Here is a 21,706-nt window from a genome sequence, read left to right on the forward strand (position 1 = left end):
CATTAATCAGAAATTTAAGAGTTTAGATATATGAAATACATAGGACATCATAATGCAGCAATAAAATTCATTGTGGATGTGTGATGTCTTAACAAGAAGTCCAATGGTTATTCTTGTTGCAGAATACTATTTTGTATTCCTTTCTCTTAACTTTGTGCGCACAGGTTTGGCAAACCCTCATTTGACCTACAATGTAATGGTATTGTGAAATGAGGATAGTGTATTCATTATTCTTAAACATAGGTTAGAGTGAATTGTATTAAGTATATAACTAGCTTGACAAACTTGACCCAAGAAATTAGTAAATAAACCCTAACCTAGTGTTGTAAGTTCTCTTGGATCCTTTTGCCCCTGTTTTGACTACTCTCTTGATAAGCTAAGTATAGAAAAGCAAGTGCTTAGAGAATGAAAGTAAGTTGTACTTGCATCTTTTAAGAGGCTGAAATGATTTGCAAGGCCAAAGAAGAGGTCACATCTTAAGTGTCATCTCAACTTTAGGACAAATATGCATGCATGAGAAGTGAAAACAACTTGCCTTTAGATAATTAACAGAGCAAAGGGCAAAGCAAAGGGCAAAACACCAGAATACCTCAAATTTTTTGGATGATTAACAGAATATCTTTAACATCTCAAAACTTACTAGAATACTGTAACATGTCAAAAATGACCAGAATACCTTCAACCTTTAAAAAAATAATACCTCTGATGCAGAAAATGGCCTACAGCAGAAGGGTATGGTATTCTGGTCATTTTTTAAAACTTTAGGCCATTCTGGTAAATTGCCAAAATTGGAAGGAGAAACTTAGGAGTTGGCAAGTGATCTACATGTATTAGCAAGTTGTCAAAAGTGTAGAACAATAATATGTGAAGTTGGGTTTGTGACAAACAACGATTCCCTCTTGCATGAGTAAAAGTTGGTCGATGACTATTTTTTTGAAGCGATTTTTTATTTGCACAAGAGAGTTAGAGATCAATTGATTGCTTGGAGTTTGAGATAAATAGCCAATAGTTAGGCTCATGACATAAAGAATGCATGCTCAAACCTCACACTACATGGCAATAGTATGAAGGCAAATGAAGGTTATAGTAGAGTAATCCATGCTTAAGAAATGTAAACTACATGACTAACCATTTTGTCAACTCATTGTCATTTGTGTTAAGGAGACAAACGACATTCCAATGAAGTGGTTCATCAAACAAATTTCATCATCCTACAATGTGATTCCAACGAACGAGTTTATGATGTGGTTTTACAATACATGTTCGGTGGTTCAATGGGAAGTGCTTGGGCAATGTAGGGGAGAATTTCACAAACTGTTGCAAGGAAATAGAAGTTCGATAGCCTCCAATACCCCCAAAAAATGAAAGCAGATAACGTCTTACAAGGGCTAGGTGATGAAAGAATAGAAACTGCAAGACTCTCTTGACATCTCGAGAGTAAAACATATAACAAAGTTTAGGACTTGTAAAATCGAACACTTTTCGAAACAATCATTTGGGTCATGTCATTCAAGGTTTAAGCCCCTTAAAACCTATATACAATACACGCAGATAAGGATCCGTAAGATCAATGTGTCCCTACCAGAAAGAGTTCGTTATGTCACTCATCCTATGAGAGAGAGAGAGAGAGAGATGTTGTATTATATATTGCAATAGGAAATCATTTGATGTTAAAAGGCATCAGAAACTCTTGTACATATACAGAGAGAATGTAAATAGAAGAAGAATGAGGAGGAGGAGGAGGAGGAGGAGGAGAAGAAGAATATGAAGAAGACAACTCAACCGAAAAGGAAGAAGAAACCCTAATAATCCCTACAACAACGTAGTGTTCTCCTATAACTAGAGCTTAGTGGCTAGGATTCTACATATATGTGTGCGAAGAGAAGAGTGCCATGATAGACCGACGACAAATTGAGTGAGAATTATACATAGTTTCAGCAGAACTCTCGATTGCCCTGGCTAATACATACGGCGGAGTTGACAATGTCGAAAGTGAAGACCTTGTGGCGCTGGTGGATGTTCCCCAAGATGGAGTAAGGCAGGTCTGTGGGCTTGAAGCCCAAGCAAAGGCGGGACGCATCATACGGGATGAACAAGTTGTCGATCTCGTAAGAAACCCCGCCCTCGAAATGGAAGATAATGTCCGGCAAGTACATGGTATCGGGTATCGGCCGCCCCCCGTGGGTCGGGTAGAGGTAGCAGGTGTCCAGCTGATCTCCGGGCTGCGCGGGCGCTAACGTGAGCTGCTCTCCAACGTATGTTCGCACAACCTGCCGTAGCACCGCGTAGAGCGGCGCCTCCAGGTTCGTCACCGTGGTCCCCGAGTCGATGAGCATCGGGTGGTTGGCTTGTAGATTGGTGTAGTTGCCGATGGACATGGACGTTATATCGACCACATAGTCATCCTCGTGCTCCGGATCCGAATTCAGCGGGATGCACCCCCGCCTGCCCGGGTAGCGCCCCCGCCCGCCCAAGTAGAGAAAGCCCTCTTCATCACTCATGGATGACGGCAAGCAGTAGCTAAAGATGCCGCCGAATCGCGCCCGTGCAATGTTGGGGAAACCGTAGGCTCCCCGGCCAAGCCCGAGGATCCCGTCATCGTACACATCGGTCACGGTGTTGTTCGGGGCCCAGATCGGGGAGTCGTCGGCCGCGCCAAATGTGAAGGACGAGAGGCGTGTGCTCCCGATCGAGAGCGCATCTTCGGTTACGTCCACCCACACGCGCTCTCCATCCTGGTAGACCAGCTCAATCTCGCACACGTCCGTCTCGTCGCAGTCGCGCCGGTACGTCTTCGTCTTCTCCGCCACGTCATCGCACACGGGGGACGTGCACGCGATGCGCGTGGAGCTGCTACAAGTCGTCTCGCCCGGCCCCCCGCACCGCGCCCATGTCACATCGCTCCCCGTGTCAATCATCAACGACATGTTCTGGGCGCGGGTCGCATCGGCAACCCGGGACTCTCCCACCCCAACTTGGACCACGTATCCGGAATTCCTCACCTTGCGTGCTTGAGTCTTTGTCTCATCCGTGGTGGAGTAGACTAGGTGCGGGCGCTTGCGGCTACTCACAATGCTTAGCCGTACGACCTCGGGTGACGAAGAAGACGATGCAGTGTGGAGGAGGAGGAGGAGGAGTGCCGATAAGAGTAGCATGGTATGGTGGAAGGAGGTGGAGGCCACCATGGTGAAGGATGATGGGTGGGTAGCTAGTATGCTAAGTGAAGTAAGGTAAGAAAGAGAGAATGAATATTACTAAATACTCTTGCCAAGGTGGTGGGTTGAGTTGGAGTGAGCTCTCAAATGAGTGGGGTAAGTGAGTGATTGAGTGAGTGAGTGAAGAGTATCTCTAAGTGTGGTGATTTGAGTGAAGTGCTGACTTTGGCTTCCAATTTATAGGTGAAACATATTGTAGTGTGGGGCTTTTCTTTGTGAAGCCTTTTTTTTTCGTTGAGAAATTTGGCACTAGCTTTTTTTTTCCACCTTTTTTCTTATGCGCGTTTTCTCCTATTCCCTTAGTGCATCTCATTTTAATATTTTCCTTTTAAATTATAACTTCTAGCTTAGCTTTTTTTTCCCCGCCTACTACTTATTGTTATTCTCAAATCATAGAGTTTGTGATCTCGTTACACTCTAGTTCCTCCGAAAATTTCTTGACCACTTTGTATTTTCTTGGAGTTTAAAGATGTCAATTGAATACCGTTCCACTTGTAACTCAGTCCAGGAACAAATATGATCACGTACACACTTCAACGATGAGTGAAATGTCACGGGAGAATTGAACATTTCTTGACCACTTGTATTTTCTCGAAGTTTAAGATGTCAACTGAATACCATTCCTCTTGCAACTTGGGCTAGGAACAAATATGATCGATCATGTACACACTTCATAGAGGAGGGAAATACCACAGGAGGAGAGAATATTGCAGAACATTCATAGTGTTTTAGAAGTATAATGACATGGTAATCACGAGAAATTGCCATTTTCCTAATCCAAATGAATACAACTAATTGATCATTGAAAATGTCTTTCATTAAAATGTCCTTGTGTAAAACAATCACGTGATATGTTCACAAAGACTCTTTGGGTAAATCCTTGATGGAAAACCTGCACACAATTTCATGCTTGTAGAAATTCTTTAGGGAAAATCTTTGTGTAATTTTGCAGTCATGGAAATACTAGGGAAAATCTTTGGGAAAATGGCTTTGTGTAAAGTCATCGTGTAGAAGCCTTTGTGTAATTGTCTGATGTAAATTCTTCACATTGTCGTTTTATATCATGAAGAGCTTCATGACAACATAAAGCCCTCACAAAATCCTTTCATAGAATTTACTGCAAAGCTTGGATTTTCGTGTTGAAGCCTTCATGATGATCCTCATCCAATCCAATCAACAAGATCATAGTATCTACAGATTGTCATAATATGTATAGATAAAAATGTTAATTGTGGTTTTATTTCCTTGTAGATTACAATAAGTTGAGAGAGAGAAATAAATCAAGATATTATCCTATTACACTAATAATAAACCCTTTCACATAGAGTTGACAGATCAAGATGAGAGATGAATTTGCTTTAAGAGACTATCAAACATAGCAAGAAATCCTCGGGTCTCGATGTGGTGGGCCTACCTTTTGTTGTCGTAAGACTCCCAATGCACCCTCTTATTTTGCTTTTCCCCAAAATTCTGTTGACAAACAAAACCTAGACATTTGATTCCTAAAGCCCCAAAAGCGATCTTATTCACCTCATAAAGTGTTGGCTTGAAGTGCGTTGCACTAATATAAGTGTATCCCTTCACTTTTGTCAAAGTTTTGTCTCCTTGGTAAAGTTGTATATTGAGGGGTCTAACCACACTATACCCAATGAGTGTTGAACCGATTAAGAGTGGAGCATTAGATAAGGGCAAACAAATTCATGAGGAGGTTATGTGTAGAGTCTTGCATGATAAAGACGTTTTATTGGGGCCTGCTTTTATCGATATGTATGCCAAATGTGGTGTGCGTGCTAAGGCACAAGAAGTTCTTGAAGAGCTTCTTACCTGAAATGTCATCTCTTGGAATGCACTACTTGCAAGATATGGCAGTCAAGGGCAATGTTATGAAGTGTTGTACGGTTTTGAACACATGCAAAGCGAGAGGCTTGCTCTAGATGCAATCACCTTCATTTGTACATTGAAGGCTTGTAGAAGTAGGGTCACAACCAATTCATGACAAAATTACATAGTTAATGTAGGGGGATATTGTATTTGGTACCACCTTCATGGATAAGTATGTCAAATGTGGGATGCTTGCACAAGTAGAGAAAGTGTTCAAAGGCCTCTTGATCGAAATATTGTCCCTTGAAACGTCCTCATTGTTGTGTATACTAAGCATAATCAAGTTCATGAAGCTTTACTTCCTTCAAGCATCTACAAAATGAGGGCCTTTCCCAAGACATTATCACCTTCATAGGCATCTTGAAGGCTTGTGGTAGCTCAAGAGATATAGAAAAAGGTAACAAGATATGCAATGTTCATTGTAATAGTGGACTATTTTGTATATTGCCTCTGGCCACTTTAATTTTAATACCAATAGAGGATATTTTTTATGGAAAAAAAAGAGTGGTCATTCGAGCACTCTTGGCATGCTAACCTTCTTAACTCTCACTCTCACCTCACTAAAACAATAATCCTAACCAAGACGCTAACATATGCCTTATGTAGGCCATTCCAAGGAACTCAATGAGACAGGAACTCAATGTGTCTCAGACTATTATTGTCCCACTCCCTAACAACCCACATCACGAATCCACTCTATCGTTTTCCTTAAACCTATCCCTATTTCTTTCGTGGTTTGTCCAAATGGTCAAGAACTTAATGAAACTTCTCACATATTTGTCTATGTACATGTCCATAAGCCAACCCAATGTGAAATACCTTGTCTCCATCCGAGTCATGCCATTCATCCTTAGGAATGTGGTTAGTTTTAATGTAATCCTTCATACTTCTCGAGTGTCATGTTTTTTGGATGGGCCAACTCTACTCTTTTCCTTTTTTCTTTGACCAACACTTCCTAGTTTTGGCATATGGCTTCCACTAGGATGGTCTTTCTTGCTCTGACTCTTCCCATCTAGTTGCTATCGAGACTCTACTCTAAACATCCTTTACTTAATCTCTCCAAACCTTCCCTTTCTCAAAGCTTTGCAAGACTAATGGCCAAATATCCAAAGATGTTGCGAGAAAACATTAGTGCATGCGAATGTTGAGTAGGATCACCAAGGCTCTAAATGAGGTAAGGTGACATTGTTGTGGAATTCTTGCATGAATAGGTAGTCATGTTGTTGTGTATGCACATGTGTGTGTGCTACTCGAGTGGAACCATAAGGGACTTGAACCTAGGAAGACGTTATGCTGAAGAGAAGGTGTTTGCAATGGTGTCTCCTAATCGCCCTCCGTGCAAACTTCTATGCGTTCAAACCTTGGCTCCATCACACGAGCTCGACCGTATACTTTCCCACTATATCCTTCTTCCATTACATTTTCTTGAAATACCCTTCTCCCATTACACTTTCCCAAAATACTGTTTCGTGGATTCGGCCCCCTCGTGGAAATAAAAGGCCCATCCGTGAAATGAAGTCCCTTTCATGGATTGACGGCCCATTCTTGGAGATAAATTAAGGGTACAATTAGGCTAATCAGTAGACGATAAATTAGCTTTTGTAAGTTTCAACGAGGGATGCATACATTCAATGACTACATCACCTCTTATTGACGTAGGATCTACACACCCTCTTCTTGCTTCTCGAGCTTTCAATTTTTGCCTCTCATCCTCATTCACTCGAACCAAGCAAACCCTAAAACCAATCTCATTCTTTTACATAGATTAAGATTAAGAAGCAATTAGGTTTAAAATAGTGTCAAAAATGGGAAGAAATCCTTGAGTCTTGGTGTGGCTAAGTCACAATTTATTGTCATATATATCCCATGTGCCCTAGTAATTTGATTTTCCGGAAACTTTATTCACAAATGAAACATGGGCATTTGATTCCTAAAGCCCTAGGAAGAAGTAGAAGCAACCTTTTTTATCACACAAAAAAGAATAAGAAGAAAAAAACTTCTCACACACTCTTGTCTCTAAGGAAGGTGGATACGAAGAAAAACCTTGCAATCTCCACAAGGAATAAGAGGAAGTCTACGCGCCACCACAAAGAAGAAGAGGAAGGAAGGAGGAGGAGAAGAAAAAGCTCCCCATTATAGGGTTGGGTGTTTCCATTTCTTGTCATTTTCTAAACTTAGTGTTTATTATTATTATCATGCATTTGGGCCTTGTTATAATTCACCTTTTCCTTTATATTAACCTTAGCATATTTCAAACCCTAGACCTTATTGTTCAAGTGGTTGGCTCTTATCAACTTGAGTTATGCTTTATTATTGTCTTAATTTTCTCAAAGTTAATTATCACTCCAAACTTGACATTATGGTTCTTTCTTTGTTCATACGCACAAGCAGAAACCTGAACTAATGGGGGGAATAAATCAAGCTTAATCCACCAAGTTTAGTTCAAGGGCACCTTTATTGCCTTTCAATTTTTGTAAAATGATTCAAAAACCCCGAATGACCCTAATCCTCTCTTTCATAATTTGGATGGATAAAAAATTGTTATTCTTGGCTATAGCGCTATTTGCTATAGAAAATGAGCAACATTGAAATTTGACCAAAATTGGCTGAAATAGAATTCACAACCGTGTGTGATCTTTGTGTGACTAACAACATGCTTTAACCAATTGAGATAACATACCAAAACATGTTTGCCTTTACTTACGATTGATCCAAGTCCTTTGATTTATCACAAAAAAGATATGCACAACTATTGTTCACCCTAGGTGTCAAATGCAACACAACAAAGGAAGGCTTTGGACATTTCGTGCTAACCTAACTATAGAAGAAAACAAACTAAAGCCGTATGAGCCATTTAAATTTCATTTAAAATTATCCAATGTTTTATTAAAAGGAATGAATAATTGATATGTAATGTTTGTCATTCTATAGAATTGAAAGTCAAAAGGCTTTGGCTGATGCAATCATAACTTGGGTTTAATTTAACGTAAGTTAGAAAGGGATGCTCCTTAACAGTTGTATACATAGAGGGACTCGTTACGATAGATAGGTGAGATGAAAGAAAGTTACATTCTATCTAGGAAAATAGGCCAACAACCTAATAACATGTAGAGTGAGTCATGACGATAAAGACGGCTTGAAATGTGAAGTACTAAAGAGAAGCAAACGAGTTCAGAGGTAGTATTGTACAAATTTTAATACATAGGAAGGGCGTCTTACGAACAACCTTTAAAGGGAAGGAGATTACAAGGATGGGAACAATGGAAAGCCAAAAAAAGGGAAGGCACGAGTCGCAATTCGCAAAGTGCGTGTCTCATGACAAAAGTATAAAACCATACTTGCGGATTCGAAGAGTTGAATTGAATGTAGGCCTTACCTCTTTGTCGTGTGGATAAGGAAGGGGGGGAGAGAGTCACATAAAACGAGTGTGAGGTGGCATTTCAATGGGCCATGTTTGTTGGTCTAAAAGCCACAGAGTCTCGAATGTTGGATATGGTAACGTGGGGAGGAGGAGGTTGAAGTGGGGGGGTTTGGTGGGTAGCTAGCTGCATGACTCGGTGCAAAAGCAATGGAGGTGACGGGGCTTCGGGGAACTCTGTAGAGTGCGATACATTGATGGATGGGATGGGTAGGGACCCACCCATTCGGGGGGCTACGCATCTCCTCTAGTTGATGTGTGTGTGTGTCTAATGGAGAAGAGAGGGAGGAGGCGGACACACGAGGCATCCTCCGTCCGAGATGCCCATCATTACAGAGACAGAGAGATGCTTGCCGGTCCGGACGGATGGGAGGAGGCGGACAGTCCGAGATGCCCATGACTTTTGAATGGAGGAACTTTTGTGATTTGTTTTGGATGGAACAAAAAAAAAAGCCATGAACTTTCAACTTGGCATGAAGGCAAAGGCAAAGGCAAAGGCAGGGCAGAGCAGAACAGGGTATCAGAAATGAATACATACATGAATGAGATGATCCTCCCCCAATCAGAAAACACAGAGAAAGACAGACAGACGGCAGACAGAGATATAGATAGATAGATAGATAGAGATAGAGATAGAGAGAGAGAGAGAGAGAGAGAGAGAGAGAGAGAGAAAGAGAAGAGACAGAGAGAAGAGAGAGACAGAGAGACAAGACAAGAGAGACAGAGAGAGGAAACTAATTTCCCTTTACAATTTTAGAGGCTGAAATTTAGCCTGTGCTCCCCAAGTCCATCCATCCATCCATCCATCCATCCATCCATCTCTCCTTCGTTTTGCCATCATCGCCACAACAGCAGCAGCAAACGAGAAAGAAGAAGAAGAAGAAGAAGAAGCGTTTCGCGGCCGACAGTGTGTGTGTCACTACTATCACCACCACTACTACTTGTTGCTGCTACCACGATCGATTCAGGTTCTGCACCGTTTCTTTGGCATTTCTTTTAATGAATTCCCCACTTCTCCAAAATCCTTCTTCCTCCCTGTTGATCCGGGGAGGGGGGGGGGGTTCCGGTGATTGTTGGGCGCTTTCGAATTCCTCCTGCTCTGCGTTTCTTGCCTTCTTCTCTCGTGTGCTCATACTTCGCCCATTTGGGTTTCCTGTGATTCATTCAATGTCGTTTCTATCTTGTTTTTCTTTTGTTGCGCTTCATTTATTAGAGTTTGAGTTGTCCTCCGTGATCTTCCCGGGCTTTAAAATGATTCGATTCAATCTTTCTGCCGATTGTCTTAAGGGTGTGATTGGATTGTTCATTGTTTCACAATCATTCTGTTCCACGTTTCTAGGAGGTTTCTCTGATTTTAATTAATATGCCTGTATTTAATAGGGTTTTGTGTGATCATGTTCCAAGATGATTTTGCTCATTGTGTATTGCTTTTCTCAGGGTTTCTGTGATTGAAGCTCATTGCTAGTATTCTCTGATATTGTTCAACGCTCCTTGCTTTTCTTTGCTGTAATCCTATCTCATTTTTATGTGTTTCTGAAGCTCTCATGTTTCAGTTCAGTCGTTCTTAGGTTCTCTTTGATCGGTCAGTGTTTCTGTCCAAGTCTTTCTTGCTTTGGCTAGGGCTTTCTACCTAATCCTACTTCATGTATTTTTGCGCTTCTGCTGTTATTTCTTCAGTGTTTATTTGGTTGTTCACCTGTAATTTCCATCCCTTTCTCAGACTTTCCAGTCCCTTTTCAGGTTTCTTGCCGTGATACACTGTCTAATGATGCATGCATGGTCTTGTCCTACCACTTACCCAACTAATAAAAACAAGGTTTTTTACTCATACTTGGATACAGAATCTCGCCAATCATCGAGTCTACCTTATCTATATCTGAAAAAGAGAAACTCGCAATGCTTTCTCATTAGGTAAGAGGAAAGGAAATAGAAAGGGAGAAAGCAGAACATGGCTCCATGGGGAGCGGACTCAGAGGTTCGTCCTGTGACAGCAGAAAACGCCATCTCCTTCATCTCAAAGAGTTGGCTTGATGTCCGTAAAAGTGCTGATGAAGATATCAAGAGAATGAGAGCAAGGGCGAAATCATTCACCGATCTAGCCTATTCATTTGACAAAGAGCTTGAGAACCTCAGGAAAGCATCTCTTAATTTAGGCTCAGAAAGCAATGTTGTCCCTGGAAGCCTTGCCAGCACTGTGCGAAATGGTGGTGGTCTTTATACTGCCCTCAATAGCTCAAAATTTGAAGACTTGGAATTCTTTGTGAAGCCATTATCTCAGTTTCGGCGCACTCAATCCAATCCAAATCTGGCCAATCAACAAAAGCAGTTGACGGGACATATGGCAGGGTCTCAACCCAAGGCTGATTTATCTCTGTTGCAGCGAGCATTTATCCCTCGTGTTAATGATGAAGATTTTTATTTGAAAGGCTCTGATGGCATGAAAACACAACGAGCTGCTAAGAACCGAATCGTGCCCTATGGTAAGGATGGATTTAAAAGTGACAAGGGGTTCAAGGAGACAAAACCTCCTTCCGAAGAATGGGAGCCCTTGAGAAAGATGAAAGAGAGCTGGAGAGATTTAGAGTCAAGTGCAAGTAATAGTAAATCTCCATCTGAGTTTTTTGACAACCTAAAGAAGACCCAACTGTTCGAAAATGTGAAAAAGAATTTGGTATGGTTAATCCATCTTATGCATTTATCCACTTCCAGCAACATGTATTGGAGATTGTTTATGTTTATTTATCCTGATGCTTGCAGAGACTATCGCCATCAACTTTTGAAGATGGAAAGGTATGCACAGTTTTCCAAATCTTATTCATAGTTATGTTTCCATTAGAATTTTGGAAACCAACACTTTTGTGTTTAACAGACATGTTTAGTTTGTAAAATTAATTTTTTTTCCTTTGGTTTGTTAAGCCTCTTTTCTAAGACTTCTCTCTATTGTTTAGGATGTTGCACCCTTAGATGTGCCTGAACTTTTGGCGTATCTTGTACGGCAATCTGAACCGCTTCTGGATCAGTTTGGTGTGAAAAAAGGTATTTCATACATACATGCAGAAAGAATATGATATTCATGTCATCTGGAGCAATCAATGGGTTGAAACTGATATTGGTCAATCCATTATCCATTATCCATTACGTAATGCGTCCAGGTTGAGGGTACCAAAGTGCACAAAAAAAAACCATAACATGAATGTAACATCATTATTAACTAAGGGGACACTGGTGGTGTTTTCTTTGGTTTTGCAGTCTGCTGTAACGATTGCTTCACTCTCTTGTCCAAACTATCCACTTGCCACGCTTTCATGCTTCTTTGTCTATGTGCAACAATCTCCATTTCTTTCCTCCTAGTTCTTCAGTTATGGGGTGATAGTTCATCCACACAGCCCTAGTGTTACAAAACTAGTACCAATGTGGCATTCCCAGTTGTTTTCCCACTGGTACCGCTTTCACCCCACTCTCTTCAGACACTTATCCATCTTGTCCTGCATAATGAAGCTCACCTCGTCTTCACTTGTATATCTATAGGATCTACCTGAAAGGTGCTTATCGCACATTCAATGAAGTTCAAACTTTTTAAAAAATTGAATGATTATCTATGTTACAGTTATTATGTTGACCTAATGTCATCATTTGATACTTGGTCTTTTTTTTACATGTTCCACATTTTGACCCTACAAACTTTCATAAGCTAACTCTGAAACTCAATTTTCCACTGTACCCATTTCACCATTTTTGTTTGCTCCACAAATTGCTTGGAAGTTGAGGATCCTCTGCAGAAACTGCAGAGGATTCGTTTTTTTACAGATCTCATTGGAGAGGGAAATTCTGTCAGTGTGATCTTGGGAAATGACCTTTTTGTCTTTTCCCAATCAAGATTCATTTGCTATTTTAGCTATAATCGATTTGCTCTACAGGCTGTGCATCATGCTGTTCCAAGGATTCTGGAATCTCTATTTATGTTGCATGGTTATTGTGCACACCTAGGTGTTGAAGAAAATAGAAGCTTTCTAATAGACAGATACCTCCTGTTCATAGTTGACCGTCCAATTTTTGTAGAGAGCCACAGCATGTGGGAGTAGGGTGATAATGGTTAGTAGCCGATGTGTACTAATGTGTACACTCATGCTCACTGTATATTACAGTTTCTTGTTCGATCTTATGAGTGTATATTAACTTTATTCTTTACTGTTTTTTCTTCCATACACAGATGTTGCAGAAAAAGTATGTGATATGCTACAGAAATACAAATGTAAAGACCAGTTATGCTCCTTTAATTCTACAGTAAATCTTGATAACCAGCTTGCAGCTAAAGACTCACCAAAGGCAGCCGATGAGTTAGATTTAAGGATATCTAGTGTAGTGCAGAGCACAGGCTATCAATATAAGGGTGGATTATGGGGTGAACAGACATTAAAGGATGGAGAAGAACAGGGAGTTCGAAATGTGGCAATTGTAACAACAGCCAGCTTACCATGGATGACAGGAACTGCGATAAATCCTCTTTTTCGTGCAGCATATCTAGCAAAGAACGGGAAACAGGCTGTAACCTTGCTCATTCCATGGTTGTGCAAGGATGACCAAGGTCTTCTATACCCAAACAATATGTGCTTTGATTCACCAGAGGAACAAGAAGCATATATTCGCAACTGGCTTGAGGCAAGAGTAGGATTCAAATCTAATTTCAAGCTGGTTTTTTACCCTGGAAAGGTGCACTGCCAGCTGGAACTTTCCCATGCAATTTAAAAACGTTTACACTTGAATATTGTGTTGTTAAATTTATTTTTTTCATGGCAGCATTTTGTGCAATGAATACTTCAAATCCATTGTACATCAACTTTTGTTATTTTTTGTGATTGTAGTTCTCTCAAGAAAAAAGAAGCATCCTAGTTGCTGGAGATATATCTCGTTTCATTCCTGACAAGGAAGCTGACATTGCAGTTCTAGAAGAGCCAGAGCATCTAAATTGGTACTATCATGGCAAACGTTGGACTGATAAGTTTCAATATGTTGTTGGCGTCGTGCATACAAACTACTTAGAGTATGTCAAACGGGAAAAAAATGGTGCCATCCAGGCCTTCTTGCTGGAGCATGTCAATAATTGGGTAACTAGGATATACTGCAACAAAGTGAGTTGGGAACACTGGTGATGAGTTTCTCTATGTAATAATGAATAATATCATGGTTCCAATAATAATTGTGATGGAATGCTTGTAGGTTTTGAGGTTGTCTGCTGCTACTCAAGAACTTCCAAAATCAACTGTTTGTAATGTCCATGGAGTGAGTCCAAGATTTCTTGATATCGGTCAAAAATTCTCTGCACTGGAAGAACCTGGGATGGCCAATTTTTCCAAGGGTGCCTACTTTCTTGGAAAGATGGTGTGGGGAAAAGGTTATAGGGAATTGATTGACCTCTTAGGGAAGCATAAACTAGATTTGAATAATCTTAGCATGGACATCTATGGCAGTGGAGAGGACTCCAAAGAAGTAAGAGCAGAAGCAGAAAAGCTTGGTTTGAGTCTCAAGTTCCATCAGGGAAGAGATCATGCAGATTCATCACTCCATGAGTAAGTTCACATTCTTGTTTCAGCTTGAATCAACTAACTTACATGGATTTATAGATATTTTCTATTTGTATGTGTTCATTTGTGATGTGATCCTATTTTGGCAGATACAAGGTCTTTATTAATCCAAGCATTAGTGATGTTGTTTGCACCACTACGGCAGAAGCGCTTGCAATGGGGAAGATTGTTGTTTGTGCTGACCATCCTTCAAATGAGTTTTTCCGTCCTTTTCCTAACTGTCTCATGTACAAGACTTCAGAGGAATTTGTTGAAAAAGTAAATCAAGCAATGGAATCCAATCCATTACCCTTGTCAGCTGAACAACGGTATTTACTATCTTGGGAGGCAGCAACTGATCGTTTTATTGAGTATGCAGAGCTAGACCGGCCCTTCACAAAAGATAAAAGATCATTGCAAGGTGATTCTCAGAAGACAGATATGGTCTCATCTTTCTCGCTGCCAAACCTGTCAGATCTGGTTGATAATGGGGTTGCGTTTGCACACTACTGTGCATCGGGAAATGAAGCTGCAAGGCTGATTTCAGGTGCATTACCAGGCACAATGAATTATAGTTCTCAACACAGTAAAGATCTCCATCTTCTGCCTCCTGTAGTTGAGAATCCAGTTTATGGGTGGTAGTTTAGGGTATTTTTTATGTACTGCAAGCTATACAAGTAAGTCCTCTACTCTAGAGTTATATGATGTCATCTCTTGAGAAATATTCGTCAAGTTGTGAAGAGATCCGAATATTAGTAAGGTATGTTCATGAATGCTAAATTTTAACGACAAGGCAGGGAAATGCCTTATAGTTTGGGTGGTTCTTATGCTCCAAGCAGCATTCTTTTTCTATTGTATACATAAGGTATGTTCATGAATGCCAAATTTTAACGACAAGGCAGGGAAGTGCCTAATATTTAGGGTGGTTCTTATGCTCCAAGCAGCATTCTTTTTCTATTGTACACATGGCCGCATATTTCAACTAATTAATCAATCTATAAATTGTGTATTGTAAGGATGTTCCACAAAACAAATCCTGTATGATAGAGCTGCATGATATCTGTGTAAGTAGGTTGGAAAGGTACCCTGCCACATCTCTAGTAATCATAAAAATAATCTTCAATTCATGGCATTGACTCAATTTCTATTTATATGGAACTGCCTTTTCATATAACATAATAACATATCCAAGAGCAGGTGTGTAGACACACTTCTTTGGATTCAAGGCCATAATTACACACTTGATATTGAACATAGTTAAAATTACAAGTTTGAGCTAAACATGCACATGATCATGCTTTATGCTAAAAAAACGAAGGAAGAGCACATGATAGAGGCTAGGGTATTTTATCATTTCTTCTTAATTTGAGCAAAAGCATCAATGAAGTAAAAGCTTTGCAATTCTAATAGCACTGAACATCATGATCGAAGTATCAAAGGGCAAGCTCCTTGGGAATGTACAAGCTACACTTATAACTGGCTAATTTAAAGCCAACAATGCACACAAGCGTGATCGCCCCTCTTCTTAACCTTAAACCTTTTCATTAACATTTTTGAGGTTTCCTTTTTTGCATCATGATAGAAAAAATTTGAAAGAAGGGAGAGAGATTAAGGGTTTTCGGTAGGTAGATTTTGTTAAGTACCTATTGTATGTAGCACGAACCATTAAGATATCAGCATCCATGTGGGTACTGAACTAAGTGCAAGACTAAGAAAAAGGGGGATAGAACAAATGTCTCTAGATCTTTAGGTCAAATGGCCACCCCAATGGGAAAGGCGTGAAACCCTTAGTAAAAAGGCTATAACTTCACTTTTTGTGGCTCTTTAACTTCTTACTCAAGCCTTAGTCTTTATCTTAGAACTTGCAAGTTTGCGACCCCAAAACAAAAAATAAAAGATAAAATAGGGAACAACTTAGGTTAAAAAAGAAACTCATCAACCTTTAAACCATACACAAACCAAAAAGCGATAAACCTATAAACTGACAAACCGTAGAATTGAAACCAAACTAAACCAACCTGTATATTTATTTTTGTAATTGATAAACCGTGAAGCCTTGGTTTAACAATTCAGTTTGGTTTGAGCCAAAATCGGACCAATAGCAATTGATAGGGTTGCAACTTCAAGTAAGAAGTCTGGAAGATGGATATTGTATCATGTGGTTTTCTTGTTGGTGTCCATGCCAACCACACACTTAGGCTTGGTCATGTTTGTTGTAGAGTTTGATGGTGTTGAGTTTACTTGGTTTTCATAACAGACTCTATTACATGTCTTTATGGTGGATTCAAGGTCTTCATGAGATTTTCTATGCAATTGCCTTTCCTCCTCTTGTGTTCCAGTTGAGCCGACTTCTTTGGCCATGCTTATGTCTATATGTGGTTGTTTCAAAGTTTTCCTTTGTAGTTCGCTTCCAATATTGGATATTTCTTTTTAAATTGTGGTTATTGTGAGTTTAAAAGTGTCAAATGAGGTTGAGTCGATTTCTTTGGCTAATGTTTATGTCTATATGTGGTTGTTTCAAAGTTTTCCTTTGGAGTTCGCTTCCAATATTGGATATTTCTTTTTCCATTGTGGTTATTGTGAGTTGAAAAGTGTCAAATAAGGTTCCCTTTGTGTCGCTTATGTGTATCTTAGGGAACTTAACTATAGATTGGTGGAGTTATGCCTCTTGTTGATGTTGGTAGCCTTGAGTCCGAATCAACGTATACCCTTTTAATGGCGGATCAGGTGAAGGTGGTTGTCAAGCACCTTCGAGCTACTAGCTTCTTAGCACTTAATCTCTCTCCCTCTCTCCTTGCTTTACTCTCTCTTACACAAAGAAGATATATTATCATTGACACCACTTCTTAATACAAAGAGGTTTATCACCATACAAGAGGATATTAGGGTTTGACTTACTTAGCTCTTAACCCCAACCTCGCTTAACTCTAATGAGGGATTAAGGAGATTGAAGAGGAGCTCTTAGTGTACTAATAGAAAAGGAGACACCTTAAGAATCAAGAAGAGCTTTCAAAGTCAAGCCATTTATAGCTTTTTACGAGGCGAGTGTCTCCCATTGGCCTACATTGTTTCCTCTTTGGTTTGTTATATCTCCCCTTTTTCCTAAGGTTGGTTGAGCTCGGTGTCTCTTGTTGGCGTCACAATCTCCACAACCGGTGTGCCAAGTGCTAGATACTTATTACCCTCTTAAGGATGAGGTCTCTAATCTTCCAACCTAGCCACAAAGCAAAGACTCTTCATAAAATTAATAGATTGATTAGATACAACTTTACTTGAATGAGGGAGGTATATCACGTGTGATTTTACTCCAAGGGGTCTCTAACAAACCGCCCTTTGATGCAATGATTTTCTAGCTTTGACCTATTTTTCGTGTGGATATAGGTATACACCATTGCTCCAAAGACTTTGAGATGTGACACATTAGTAGATTGGTCATACCATGTGAATGGTATAACTACTCAGAGTGCTCAATGAGGGGTCCTATTTTGCAAGTAATATGTTGTTAGCCATTGCATCTTTCCCAAAATCAATGGTGCATTTTTATTGTTACTAGCATGCTTCTAACACATTAAAGAGTGTCTATTTTCTCTTGTTAACCCCATTTTGTTGAGAGACGTATGGCGTTGATTTTATGAAGGATTCCATGTTGTTGGCAAAGCGTTTCCCGATATTCTGAGTTAAACTCCTCTCTATTATCACTATGGATGACTTTGATTGTATGCTTTTTTTGGTTTTCTACTAGATTTTTAAATGCACTAAACGCTAAAAATGCTTGCCCCTTATGCTTAAAATTTTTGACTATTGTGAATGTTGTAGTGTTGTGTCTATGAATGTGATGAAGTATTTCGCCCGAGACATGAATGGAATAGAAACTAGACCACCTAGATAAGAATGTACTAGTTGTAGTAGCTGACTAGAGTTTGTGTAACTTGAGGAGAATGATTTACGTGACATTTTTGTAGAGAGACAACTTTCACATATATTAATGTTTTTGAAACTTAGTTGGTAGACCTCTTACAGATTTTAGTTTTTGACATTCTTGAATATGTGTGTATGCAAGCTTGCAATGCCAAACATGTGGAAAAAATATTCTCCATTATGATTGTAACATACCTTACTTGATAAAGTTTCTATTTGTCTTGCTATCATAGAATATATGTGACCTTGCTCGAGACATACTATTTTAAAGTATTCTACACGTATTCTAAGTATTTTACATAAAACGTTAGAATGCTTAGCATATGTATTCTACTTGTATTGTATGCTAAGTATTCTACAACAATGCTCTCCATGATATTGAGCAACTTTCAATTGCACGTCCATTAAAAAACATCATAATCTATAAATATATGTGTATGTGAAATCATTATCCTCTAGGGGGGAAGATGGAGAGAAAGCATTATATATTCCATCATAAAGATTTTACAGAGAGGAGGCGCTCAACATACTTCCCGACGATATCAACCTCAAGATTCACTTTGCTGCCGATTGATTTAGTTGGCACCACGATATGTTGTTGGGTGTAAGCAACAAGCATAAAATTAAATGCAGCCTCATCATCAAAGACATTGACCACTGTGAGGCTGGTTCCATCCACGGCAATATACCCCTTCGGAACAACATACTTAAGGATGTCAGGGGAGGTTTTGACCTTTACCCAAAGCGAATCTTGTTCCCTGACCATGGAGACTATGGTCCCAGTGCCGTCCACGTGTCCTTGGACAAAATGCCCACCCATCCGGGAGATGGGTTGCATTGACCTCTCCAGGTTCACTCTTGATCCAGCAGTGGCCTCACCCAATGAGGTTTTCCGCAGTGTCTCCGGTGCAAGTCCAACGGAGAACGAGGAAGAATTAAAACGAGTCACGGTCAAGCATGTCCCGTTCACTGCGATGCTGTCACCCAGCTTCAACCCTTCCAGAGCTATAGAAGCTTGAATGGTCATCTCAAAGCCTTCTTCGGTTGGCCCTATCTCTATAACTTTCCCCATCTCTTCTACTATCCCTGTGAAGATCGATCTTATCGATTTATATGATGATGATAATGACACGGTCTTCATTTTAGGGGTCTTAGGGATTCTGAGAGAGATCCTAGAAGAAAAAGGGAGCTTCTGATTGTTAACTGAGACAGAGGCTTGGTGGCATGGGAATGGGCTCCGCAAGAAAGAAGTAGCCATGTCAGAAAACAGGCCTAGTTCCACCTTGCCAAACCTGTAAAAAATGGGAATACATTGAATTTGGAAGAAATCACTGAAATGTATAATAAAGATTAGAAAGAAATGACAATATGTGAGAGACACGGCAAGCAAATGTCAATATGCACAGTAACCTTAATCTATCAGTCAATTATCAAGGTGCTGCAGAAAAAGGTTTTCATGTTCACTAATGTTGGCCAGATTTTTTAACCTGTGTGCTGAAGATATTCATAAGGGGGGCATAACCAGACCGAATTTTTAATTTTTTTGTTAGAATATATATGTAGTAAACATGTGGATTCCTACAGAACCCACACAAAATAGACATAATAATTAATCTAAATATGGATTAATGGGGCGTCACCATGATTGTTGTGAAGGTGGAAGAGCCAATGACAAATACTCAAGACAGAAAGATGGTGCCTAGTGACATACTACAAATTGCATACTTGCAAAGCATGTTACTAATGCTCAGTATGTCATTATGTAGTAAGAACAAATGGCGAATGGCCTGAAAGGCAATTTTGCTAACCCTCCAAAGAGAAGAGAATGAGATTTCAATGCTATGGATTATATATTGGTGTTCCACAGATCACCTTGGTATTCACTCAAAACAATCATGACCGAATTTTGTGTTGGGGATATTTCTATTTTTGAAAATGGATAAAACAAAACAAAATATTAACATGAAAAACTAGACACGCCCATCGTATTTTTTGTTCATTTCACAAATAAATAATTCGCCAGAAGATTTGGTGGGTGTGTGACTTTCCATTCAATGAATGGGCTTTGCCATATAATGTGGCAGCGTGAAGCAATTTTTTTGAGGTCACTGGTGATCACATCCTTCTTCAATCAGACACCTATGAAACAGCCGCATGAGGCTCCCCATACATCATGAAGAACATCAACCAGATAATTTGATGACCTGTCTAGGATCACTCAAACATGAAATCCAAAGAAATGTCTTGACGAGCATGATTATCGGAGTGTATGATATGTCTGCAGGTGTCCTTTCAGAAAAGTGTATCCTAGGCCAAGAATGATATGATGAGCGTAAGATCCTAATTATACCAAAGGATTGATCTTACGAGAAACGAACGAGAAGGAAAACAGTTGAGACGTACCTGAGAAGGAGGCGGCGAGGAGAACAAAGAGCTTCCGCTTCCGCGGCTTCTTCTTCTTCTTCTTCGTCGTCGTCTTCGTCGATGAGAAGGGGAAGGAGAAAAGAAGGTAGAGATACCCTACTCTGCGTAATACCAAATGGACGGTCTCAGGTTTCACACCTGCGCGCCCATTTCAGACATCGAGATATGTATGTACATAATAGATACATAGATGCCCACCACATCAACTCCACACACCTAATGACTTAATTGGCCAAACCGTTGGGAAAAAGAGTTAGTTGGGGCAACAAATATTTATATCCATATCTCAGTTTCGCATTGTAGAGAGATATGTATATAGACGCGGGCGATGAGTTGTTTGCATAGCAAGGTCGACGAATAACGAAGCAGAACTTTTAAAATACCTAGAAGTCCAAAGTTTTTGTTAAAGAAGATGGGTAAATGTCTATTGGTTGGCGCTAAAAATGTTTGTTTTCATCGTCACTGAACCTTGGAAAAAAATAACTCCGAGCTTGACAGTTCCAGAAAGATATAATCTTGGTTTATCAAGATTTTTGGGCTTTTTCCCATTGAAGAAGCAATTGCTTCTATGACTCAGTAAAAAAAATTGCCCTAAAGATTTCTATTTTTCATAAATAAAGAACGAAGTAATTGGACGAAAAAAAAACAATGTTCCATAAGTGTATCTTAGTTGGGACTGGACATTCACTCTCTCTTTTTTATTGTAATTAGCTTACCCTAGTGGCAAGTCATTTACACTATTTAGCACTACATCTTGGGTTTGAAACCCAATTTTCTCACTTATCTATTACTCCATAGATATCTCTTATTTCACTAGATGCCACTATGGAATGTATGGGTTGAACCCATGATCACTTGGTCTCCATTGGTTGTTCTCTCTCTCTCTCGTCTGAGTATCACACTTTGATACAATGCTCCGCCTTTGATTATATTCGACCATGCTTTTCACATCTCTTCGACCGAGCCCGATCTTTGCATGAATTCCTCTCACAACCACAATGTGCACTACTCACTACTCATTCATTGGTAAAGTTCTTGAACATCGAGAGTCACTACTCACTTTCACATGTATCACGTGAAATGTAATATTTATGGTGTCATAGGTCATATTTGACCTCCGAAGACGATAATATAATCTATCTATCTATTTATCTATCTCTCTGTCTCCCTTCAACATACATGTGTGTGTGTGAACATATATTCATTTGGAGAAAGGGTTATCAACATTGCACTTAACAAACTTTTTTGGACTCCTTGCAACAATGTGCATGCACTTGTTATACATACAT

General features: G+C 39.8%; 3 protein-coding genes across 5 annotated transcripts; 1 reads left to right on the top strand and 2 right to left on the bottom strand.

The window, feature by feature from the left end:
• Positions 1-1,934: 1,934 nt before the first annotated feature.
• LOC147861372 (aspartyl protease AED1-like) lies at positions 1,935-2,998 on the bottom strand. The gene has a single exon (XM_087323377.1). It carries the CDS (start codon positions 2,925-2,927, stop codon positions 1,935-1,937), a length of 993 nt encoding a protein of 330 aa, XP_087179503.1. The 5' UTR covers positions 2,928-2,998.
• A 6,374-nt stretch (positions 2,999-9,372) lies between these two features.
• DGD1 (UDP-Glycosyltransferase superfamily protein) lies at positions 9,373-15,202 on the top strand. Of its 3 annotated transcripts, none has more exons than XM_087323310.1 (8): positions 9,373-9,482; positions 10,356-11,185; positions 11,272-11,304; positions 11,463-11,550; positions 12,725-13,224; positions 13,377-13,643; positions 13,732-14,081; positions 14,186-15,202. In XM_087323310.1, exons 2-8 carry the CDS (start codon positions 10,463-10,465, stop codon positions 14,715-14,717), a joined length of 2,493 nt encoding a protein of 830 aa, XP_087179436.1. In that variant the 5' UTR covers positions 9,373-9,482; positions 10,356-10,462; the 3' UTR covers positions 14,718-15,202. The 3 variants fall into 3 exon arrangements, 2 of the variants coding, with proteins under 2 accessions (XP_087179436.1, XP_087179434.1); XR_015530098.1 differs by lacking the exon at positions 9,373-9,482 and having other exon boundaries at positions 10,319-11,185; positions 14,186-14,835; positions 14,941-15,202; XM_087323308.1 differs by lacking the exon at positions 9,373-9,482 and having other exon boundaries at positions 10,319-11,185.
• A 3,261-nt stretch (positions 15,203-18,463) lies between these two features.
• On the bottom strand, positions 18,464-20,525 carry LOC147861374 (lumazine-binding family protein). The gene is made up of 2 exons (XM_087323989.1): positions 20,397-20,525; positions 18,464-19,285 (listed from the first exon to the last, which is right to left on the bottom strand). Exon 2 carries the CDS (start codon positions 19,249-19,251, stop codon positions 18,487-18,489), a length of 765 nt encoding a protein of 254 aa, XP_087180115.1. The 5' UTR covers positions 19,252-19,285; positions 20,397-20,525; the 3' UTR covers positions 18,464-18,486.
• Between the last annotated feature and the right edge of the window lie 1,181 nt (positions 20,526-21,706).

This window comes from Azolla caroliniana, unplaced genomic scaffold (assembly GCF_043228905.1).
Source record: "Azolla caroliniana isolate FFs.n. ecotype wild unplaced genomic scaffold, voAzoCaro1.0.p SCAF_8, whole genome shotgun sequence".
NCBI lineage: Eukaryota > Viridiplantae > Streptophyta > Polypodiopsida > Salviniales > Salviniaceae > Azolla > Azolla caroliniana.